The sequence below is a fragment of the Cnephaeus nilssonii genome (genome assembly GCF_951640355.1).
Source record: "Cnephaeus nilssonii genome assembly, chromosome: 4".
NCBI classification, from domain to species: Eukaryota; Metazoa; Chordata; class Mammalia; order Chiroptera; family Vespertilionidae; genus Cnephaeus; species Cnephaeus nilssonii.
Genome location: NC_137075.1, coordinates 23124240 through 23134547, shown reverse-complemented (window position 1 = coordinate 23134547; position 10308 = coordinate 23124240). Strand labels below are relative to the sequence as shown.

General features: G+C 39.1%; 1 protein-coding gene across 1 annotated transcript in view; it reads right to left on the bottom strand.

Annotated features, from left to right (window-relative positions):
* Window positions 1–291: 291 nt before the first annotated feature.
* Window positions 292–10308, bottom strand: part of EGLN3 (egl-9 family hypoxia inducible factor 3) — a 30497-nt gene continuing 20480 nt past the window's right edge. The window contains exons 2-5 of the mRNA XM_079768847.1: window positions 7903–8022; window positions 6207–6343; window positions 4132–4205; window positions 292–3246 (exon numbers count right to left, since the gene is read on the bottom strand). Of these exons, the coding sequence (XP_079624973.1) occupies window positions 3215–3246; window positions 4132–4205; window positions 6207–6343; window positions 7903–8022 (363 nt within the window). The 3' untranslated portion in view covers window positions 292–3214. The remainder of the gene's footprint in view (window positions 3247–4131; window positions 4206–6206; window positions 6344–7902; window positions 8023–10308) is intronic.

The following is a 10308-nucleotide window of genomic DNA, read 5'->3' as shown; positions in this document are numbered from 1 at the left end:
CTGCAAAGAATGACATGTGACAGCATGTAGAACAGGCATGGCATACAGGTATTCTCTGAGTGCTTAAGAATTATCTTACCAATTGTTTTATATCATGAGTGTTTAGCTACTGAACTTGGCCTTGTAAATATAAAGGAAATAGGCCATGGTAATCCAGTCTCTCAAAGGGCCTACACTGCCAACACAGTGAAACAGCAGCATATTAAAACAAAAAAATAACATTTCGACAGTAGATTGAGTTTAAAAGTATATTGGGTCTTTAATATAAAGGAGCATATATTATCCAACAGAGTTCAACTATAGCCAGCTTCACTTTGAAAAATAACTATTTATTTCCACTGTTTTGACAATAGTCTCTAACCAACTAGCTATTCAGTATTCTTGTCATGCCACTTAAAAGATTCAAGACTGAAACTCAATTTTGTACTATTTTCATTTTAAATAACTTTACTAAGAACATCCCTTGTGCTTGTCCTCATAGTTATCAATATAAAAGTACCTGACATGTCCAAAATCCCATTTTACACAAACTGCTGACCCAGCATGGCATTTCTCATCATTGCTTTCTGAAACACAGGAAATTTGAAGACCTAATGGCCAAAGTAAATTAGGATGACCCAGCCTCTAAAAAATCCGAGTTATTTAAAGAAGGAAAAACAAAATCATGTCTGAATGGATAATTCATGATTCAGACAGCCTAGCATTTAATTGGTATTAACTACTCTACTGAAGATCTATTTAATGCACTTAGTAAGACCTCTTATATCCAAGAAATTAGATATTTGATTCAAAATTTAATCTCCTGCCAAGGACTCTGCACTATAGAGATGATGTAACACTGAGGTAGGCTCTTAATATTTCATTGCCAGGAATATAAAGGAAATTGATCAGATTATTTGCCAAATAATATTGCTTTAGCAAGGCTAAGTCCTCCCTTAAGTGGGCTGTCAGTGAAGCAAACTAGCAGACACTATCATAGCTGTATTTTCCAGGTTAGTCTTCCAGAACTCAAATTCATCCAGGAAAAACTCAGTGCATTAAAAGTTGATTTGATATATAGTTTATTAGTTTATAGGACCTTTGTCTGGAAGGAGTAAGCAAAGCCTAAAGGGTTCGATATTTTGGCAAATCAAAATATTGAGCAAAATTAAAGATATAAGGCATATTATTGAAACATGGTATTCCTTCAGAATATTCTGTCATTCCCATGACATTAGTAACCATGGGGGAAAAATCTTAGTTACAATTTTATAGATTATAAATTCCTAAGAAACAGCCTTCTTTCTTTCTCTCTTAATGACATTTTTCAAAATTGTTCCAAAGGAGGAATGTGTCTGCCCTGTCTGAAGCTATTAGTGGAAGTTACCAAGGGTATAATCCTTCATTCCATTTTCTGCTTTGTAGTGGTCAATGACCTGTTCAAATAGGTAAACAAATATGAAATGACACGATGCCCAAAGCTTTCTAAAACTCTTAGCCTAGATTTATAAGTCAACAATGAGAGATGTATGTACAAAAATTCTAGCGAGTCCTTCTTGCCAAAGATGAAGAAAGTTAATCAGACCATTGACGTGAGAAGGTAGGAGAGGGAGTTTATTCAAAGAGTCCTTGCTGTGTGTCAAGCACTATTTTAGGTGCTGGGAATACGTCCTGTGGATTAAAAACATACAAAAATCCCTGTCTTCTTTGTGCTTACACTCTAGAGGACGAATACAAGATAATAAACACAATAAATAAGAAAATTACATAGCAAGTTAGAAGGTGATAAGTACTATGAAGAAAAAAAAAAGAGCAGTTGTGAGAATGAAGACACATCTTAGCTAGAAATTTTCTAAAACCAGAAAAGGAAAAAAAATAAGCTTGTTTCTTGCAAAGTCTGTAAATGACCAAAAAAAAATATTCCTGGCTCTTTAAAGTTCATGGGATTTTCAAGCAAGTAATTGAATGATTTCTTTTAAAATATGAAAATGGAATTGAAAACTAGGAAGAGTAACTTTCATAGAGCAGACACTCGATGCAAAGTCCTTCAAGGATCGAACCCTCCACAGTTCCAGCAAGTCCCATGATTCTCCACACTGCCAACCGCAGTGGCTCTGGAGAGTCCAGTCTGTTGAAAAAGGCAATTCAGGACAGAAACTGTGAAAGAACTCAAACAGCTTTTCAGGATATTTGTTTTATTTCCATTTCCTTTTTTTAAATACAGCACCCTATTTCTAAAAATTATTTTATTTTGTTAACGAAGGGTGAGCTCATTTAAAAGGAAACTGAAGAATGAGAATGTCCACATTTCTAACTCTATCTCGCTCTCAAAATGTTCAAATGCACACACATTTGTTGTATATCTGTACACCCAGATCTTTCAACACCAGTATCAGAGGTTGCTGACTCTAAACTACAAGGTACATTGTTTCCCCTTTGCTTTAAATTCAAATTCCATTTTAACAAAGCAATCAAACAATTAATGTCTAGTTTTTGCCTCTGAGGAACTGGGTTCCCCAAGTAAGAAGTGAAAATAGAAAACACCTGGTGTTGCCTTTTTTTTTTTTTTATCAGAAAGTCATATGTTCAGTAAAATGGGGCAGAGGTCGAAAGTCCAGGTTGTAGGACAAGGAAAAAGGAGTATCTACCCACAGGACACTTATAAATGGGTGACTGAGACAGCAGCCCTTTCTAGAGGTAAGAATGTCATTAGGTTGTGATAATTCTCCAGAAACACCAACAGCCCTGGATTAAAAACATCTGGAAATTGTTCAGATGGCACAGATTCCTGTTTCTTGCTGTCAAAGGCTTCAAAGATGCCTCTCTGTGGCACCTGTCACCATTTTGTCTTCGTTGTAAGCCTCTTCCCTTTCAAATCAGGAAGTGTACATAAAGTGCAAATAAGATTTATTCCCTTGCCCATGCTTCTGGGCTCTTGTTTAATAGACAGTATTACCAAATCTATCAGTTAAACCGCTGGCAAAAGAGGTCATCGGCAGGTGTTTTCAGAGTGAGACAATGAGTTCATCCGGCAAAGAGGGTGTCTGAAGATGGATGCAGTCTTGGCAAGAAAACACAAAGTACCATTCGCAAGACAGGGATGTGAATGATGCAAGCAGGAGGGGGTCGCACATCACCAATTCACTGAAGAGGCCTTCTTTGGGTCTCAACTCTTAAAGAGAATCCAGGAACCATTGCTAAAATGAATGAGGCCAGCGGATTTCAGAGCACACAGTCAGTCTTCAGTGAGGGCAGACTCTGTTTTCCCTGGATTAGGGACAGAAAAGAAAATGAAGAGGGTAAGGAGTCAGATCTGATGAGTTTAATATCACAAATGTCACCCAAAAAGCTCTAGTAAATACTTCCCACCTTACAGAACAAAATTGAGCAGAGTGCCTCCTGACAGAGTTTAGCAAAATGTGTTTTCTTAGGTGTTTGATAGGCATTTAGTCCAAATAGGTCATGAGTTAGGCAATATTACTAAATTTGCCTCAATAAATCCTTGCCTTTACTGCAGGATTTCTTAGATTACTTTTTCTTGGTTAATATGCCAATGAGGACTGTGACTCTTCAAGAGAGGAATATGATATGTAACATTTCCCATATTGTCGGGCCCAGGAATTTACCTTCTCACAAACTACGTTGGCAAGACTAGCAGGATTAGTGTTTCTGTAAAATGTATTTGGGAAAATGCTGCTTTACAGTACTGAGGGGACAGGGGTGTTCTTAAATCATATGCAGTTTATATTATATGAGCCCAGTTTCTATATTGGGAGTCACAGTCTCACACCAATAAATGAATCATTCTAGCTGGGTTCCATCATGTTTCTTTTGCAATGTGACAAAAGTATGGGCAACATTTAATGTTATGTTGGATGGGTGAACATTAATAATAAAAAGTTAACTATTTCCCATAAATTACAACCTCTCATGCAAAAGTAGGCATTCACAAAGGATGTCCTTTGCATTTTTCTGATTTTCCCAGAAGAGCTAAGGCTAGGGTTTCAGGATTAAGCCCATCAAGAAGTCTTTATATATGAAGCTAAGGCACAGCTGAGACTGAACAGAGTAGATGAGAATATATTTTTAAAAATTAAATAAAAGTTAAGGATTGACTTGATCAAAAGTCACAGAAAACTATCAAACACATACTAGTTAAATTCCTGAACTTCTTTTTGGCTTCTGCTCTTTCATCAGCATCAAAGTACCAAACAGTCATAGCGTATCTGTGAAAGATAAGCAGATAGAAGAGAAGAGATTTAAAAATACTACCAAAAAATAAAAATGCATACTACAATCTCCCTTCAGAGTCATTCATAAAGCCAACATTTAAAATGTCCCCTATTTTTAGAAATCCATTCCAATTTTAATTTAAAATAAACTTCTCTGGTTTCAATTCTATTTAAATGTAATAAAACGTGTAAGGAATTCCAAGTATGCACCAGGCATCAATGCGGGCAATGGTAGTTCAAATGATCATGTGAATATATCTGCTTCTTCCTCAAGGAACTCAGCCCCTAGTGGGGAGACAGGCAATTTAACAAATACTGTAACAGGCCGTGTAATGATCTACACAGAAAGGACTAGAAGGGAATCATTCTGCTAAAGACTGGGAGACCCAACTTGGTGGGGAGAGCACAGAGAAGAGGAGGTGACATCTGAGTGAGGCTTTGAAGAATAACGTATTTAAATGACAGGACACCTAACACTCTTGGCTGTCTTTCTTTAGTTTTAGACACCGAGGCAAAGATGCAATGGAATAATGATGCCCTCAAGCTAGCTACTGTATTCTCATTAATAAGCGTTATCCCATCTATGGGCTAGCCTGGAATAGGAGTTGTTTTATGCATGAGTTTTCAAAGTTCCATTTTATAACTATTATTAGCTACTCAAATTTCTATAGCACTTGATTTTCTTCAAGGGCTTCCCATCAACGTTCGCTAATGTTTCCTATGACTCCGGCCATCAAGGGATTGTGGAATAACAAGGGAATTCTGGCACAAACCACAGGGTCCAATTATTGTACCCATTAAGCAAACCACAAGCAGGCTTTGGTGGTAGAATTAGTTACCTGCTCACCTAAGGCACATTCCACTTTGACATTTAATATGTGACTCTGTGCGGGACTCAGATCTGTGACTTCTGGAGGGGGACACATAAATCTTAAGAACTTTACATGTGTGAATTTAATTCAATGAATTTAATTTAATTAGGCTTGTTAAGGTTTAGTCAATATCCTTCTACCCATGTTCTCACCCCTTGCCCAGATCTGCTATTCCCAATTCAAGCAGCACTCTAGTACTGCCTGATTTACAGCATCGACCATAAAACAACAGCAAATGAAAGGCAGAATCCAAAATTAATATTGTATCAAGAGCTTCTAGATTAATACTAAACAATACTAAGTTGTTCAGTTACTCTGAAAATCTTCCCATGTATGATCTAAGGACATGATTATTTTAATATTTTACATCCAATTGTTGGGATCTGATCAGTACAGTGAGCCCAAACCAATTTTATGCTAAGAAAAGGATAATAAAAGAATAGAAGTCAAAACAAATTTCTCTTTCTTTTCACAAGATTCTTTCTCTGCTTTTAACTGGCAACTCATAAACTCATCCAGAGTTGACCAGACAGAATTCCTGGCGTGTGACAGCCAACATTCTTGGGGAGCAGTTCAACATTAGGTTTTTGAAAGGAGTGGGGAAGAAAGGACAGAAGAGAAAAGCACTCTGGGAAATTTAGAATCTAATATGCTCACCTAATGGAAAACAGTTTGTTAATAATTCAAACCGGCGATAGGCTTTGCATACTAAAGAATCCAAAGCGCCCTAACTGGTTTGGCTCAGTGGAGAGAGCGTTGGCCTGTGGACCGAAGGGTCCCGGGTTTGATTTTGGTCAAGGGCACACGCTCAGCTCAGGTTGCGGGCTTGATCCCCAGTGGGTGGCGTGCCGGAGGCAGCCGATCGATGATTCTCTCTCATCATTGATGTTTCTATCTCTCTCTCCCTCTCCCTTCCTCTCTGAAATCAATAAAAATATATATTTTTAAAAGAATCCAAAGCTTCCACTTTAAGAAAAATTAAAATGGACTCCAAACAGGTTTGCTATCAACTTTGGGGTGTGGTTACTCCCTCATCTGCATAGGACACAAGTTTAGAGAATTCTCCAGGAACTGGTGTTTGTACAAGAAACTACTCATGAGGACTGGGGGCCCTGGCTGTTACCTGGTTGCATAGGAAGGCTGGACTTCATGTGGGTTCCTGCGGTCTGACCAGAAGAACAAGAGTCTGTCAAAAATGGGCTCCACATCTGCTACGAATGACTTCCCTTCCGGAAATATCCGCAGGACCCCACCGTGTAGCTAGGGCCACAAAGAAGGTAGATTATTTTCTGGCCTCATACATAGTTAATTAACAATGGTATTTAAGACTTGTTTAAAAACAAAGCCATCTTCCCATCTCCACTCTAAGAATATATGACTCCTACATTTTTAATTCAGCCTCATACTTTGTATTAAAGTTTATTTCAAACTTGGCTAGAGCTATTTCCTTATTGACCTCATGCCAAAGGAAGCCTTCCCACCCCCCACTCATGAAGCCCATGGACACAAAATGGAGTTCTATTAGGTCCAATCATACAAATCACCAATATTCGACAGATTTTGACCTACAAAAAGAACCCCAGCAATTTTGTATGGTTCAATCTAATTTTAACAGCTTCCTAGGATAGTCATCCCACATAATAATCATTCCCCTTCAATTAGAATTTACAGCTTTCCTCTGAACTCCACTAGCTCCTGTATGACTTTGTTAGTTGGAAGTGACATGTTTTTTTTCCTGAACTCTCAGATCGCCTTATCTGTACCTTTTATTACATGTGTCTCTCTTTTCATTGAATTACTTTTTCATGTTACATGTATGCCCAATCTGTCCTACTAGAATAACCATAGCAGGGTAGAATGCAGGCCTCATACATCAGTGTTTCCCACAACACAATGCCTGGCACTAGCAGGCACTCCACTATTTGCTGAATGATTTTATATTTCACAATTTATTTTCACTGACCTGACAACTTCACTTGCTGGCCTGTAACACCACCTTTCAAGTTTTTAAAGGACAATCAAGGGATGAATGCTAATCATGCTTCCCATCAGGGAGACGAGATGAGCCTTGCCACTGATCCACTGGTTTCCCAGGTTTAGTTTTTCTGACCCCAGATAAAATGTCCTAGCCCAGCGACAGCCGGCAGCTGCCCTAATGAATAGGACATGGAGATGCGGAAGGTTCAAAAGCCAAACAGGCTTAAAAAGTTCTGACTTCCCAGACTCCTAAATCATCCCCAATGTTCAGAAGGCATACACATTCCAGACAAACGTTTGTACGTGTGGAACCAGACTTCATATCTCTATCTATCTATATGTTCAGAAATACAAAAATAAACCATAAAGCCTTTGGCATTCACAAACCACAGTACGCCATGGCAGGCAGCCACCAATAAGATGTATCACCCCAAGAGAGGACTGTGTGGGAAGCCTCGCTTGGGGAGGTTTATATCCCACAGCTCTATTTTTGTGGAATTCTCTCAATGTTGCTGCTAGAAGAGAAACGTGTACATCTTATTCTGCACTGGGAGTCCCATCAGCTCTGGATTACACTAAAAATGTCGATCCCTAAAATAACAAATCACCTTCTCTTCATCAACCACTCCTTCCATATCTTAATAATGACTCTACCTACCCCCCGTAAAATTAACTTGATATCCATTATTTTCATCTCAACTTTAGCACCACGGGGTGTGGGAGGGGGTTGAAAAGAAAAGATGCATCTGTGGGAATTATGAACTCCAAACTCTCCTCTAAGTCATCTGCCTTCTTTTCCTTTAGTTTCTAACCCCACACTCTATTCCCATTATTCCAAGTACCTTGGAATCCCAATTCTTGTTCAGATAGTAGATGCAGGTGATGCAGCGGCCGTCACCGTTGGGGTTGTCTACATGTCGGACATAACCTGTTCCATTTCCTGGGTAGCAAGCCACCATTGCCTACGAAGAAACCACGAGAAAGATGGTTAACAACGCTGAGACAATCTTCTCCCACTAGTGAACAGTTGAGTAATACAGTCTCCTTGGGTACTATGTGACATCTATAGGTGGCTGCTGGCTTCTTGATTGCACATACAGTACATAAATTTGGATACAAGATTTAAAGGCCAAGTCATCCCTATGGCTCAGCCCAGTAGAAAGTGGTTCAACAATATTTCCATGGTTGTAGAATGTAACCCATATACATCTCATTAGGATGCCCACCTTTCTTCAATCCTCCTTTTTAAAATAGCAGTCTCCCCCCTAGACCCACAAAATCGGCATCCCTAGGTATGGAATGTAGGGATTATGCCTGTTTAACAAGTTCTTACAAATATCTTGGAGAAAAGGGTCAGGCTTGCTCAATAAGGTGCTTAGGACAAAAGGAAAAGGGGAGGGTCAATGGGAAGCTTGTCCTAAGTTGTTAGCATAGAACCAGGCGAACTGATTCCTAGAAAAAGCCACAGACACCCAGCTTATGTTTCTCAATGTTTGTCTTCTTTCTACTGATAATTACCAAATCAGATGATAACCCTAACTTCTCTTCCTTTTCCCAAGTGCTACCTGTATCAACCAAGTGTGGGAATAAAGCAGAAAGTCATACTAAAAACTTTACTGAAAGTTACTATTAAGTTACTATAAATTCTCCTGAGAATTACTGTTAAGAGGGTAACCAACCTCTAATTGTTCTGTGGAGAAATTATAGCAAGGAGTAGAAAAACATAGGCAAAGTGGAAAAAGCTAGTTCCTTTCACAGACACTGACATATTTCTAAAATATTTTATAGAGATGAGATATATGCAGAGAAGATACTGGAATTGGCAACATAAGATGAGAAAAGGGATATTTTTCCTGTTTCGGTCACTGATGTATTTTTAGTGCCTACAACAGTGCCTGATACATAGAGGTGTCTGTTTAAAATTTGGTATAAATAAATGAATGAATTAGTGAATGGCTCTTTCCTCCAAAGCGTATGTTTGCGTTTTACCTAAGTCATTATAGATTTCTGTCATTTTTAAAACCTATCTTCCAATATACATGTAGCAATCCAGTTCATACTTTCTCTTATAAATGGCAGGGTTGTTATATTGGTAAAATAATCTGTTGGATAGAGGCCCAAACTAATGCGCTAGTGCACTCAATGAATCAGCTTCAATGCCGTGGGTGCCAAGTCACTGCCAGTGGTAACACAAAGGCATGAACTAGGCATATAGCTTTGAAGACCGCACACCTTGCATACTGACTTAATAGAAAACCATACCTCTGGGACAATAATAAGGCTGGAGGTAACTTGGGTTTATGGTGATCTTAAAGCTTAAGTCACCATATCTATCAAACTTTATATCCTTATGCAGCTAGCTATCCCATACCCTACCCTTTGAACATCTAAAAGGTCAATGCAATGTCATCTTAGAGACAAAGTTAGGCTGTTAGCTTGAACATCTTCCAGACGGCGAAATTTTGAGGCTACTGCCATCAAGATTTAACAAATGATGGTACCACCAAGCAAAGAATGGCTTGCGGGGAAGGTGGCAGGCAGCAAACAGAAAGGATGGGCCTCGCTGGGGAAGGAGAGATAAATGAAGTCACCAATGATGACTAGGGAATTACCCATCCCTGGAAGCAGCTATCAGGATTAGGAGAGCCACCACTGAGCCAAAAATGAAAGTCATTTAAGCTACAAATAATTATAAGCTGCATTCCCTACCATCTCAGCATCTCCCCACTGTGAAGCCCTGAAAAGAAAAAGTGCTCCATCAATGCCATGTAAACTTATATTCTCAAACAGCTCAACTCCAGGGAAAAGGTCAATTGCCTGGATGCCCGCCACCTAGTTCACACTAGTTGCAACTATTTGTGTGATCCCAGGCTTGGTTTCTTTTCCATAAAGAGGGGCTTGAGTTACATGCCTCCGACAGTCCAAGAAGATCTAAGACTAAACCTAAGCATCAACCCCCACCAAAAGCAAGAGAGAGAGTTCTTCAGGGCATTGTGAAGTGCATATCTATCTCAGGGCCCAACTTAGACTCAAATATTGAAAAATTAGATACAAACTCACAAAAGCACATCCTTTACGAATTGCTGCATCTGTGAAACACACACAGAGAAAGAGCGAGCCGCACATTCCAGGGGCCTTACCAGTGGAACAAAACCTCTAAGTGTCAGCAAAGTATCTGATTGCTCAAGGGAGAGGAACAGAGAGAATTTCTCTGGCCAGAGTGAATCTTCACCCTTTCTCCTGGTTCC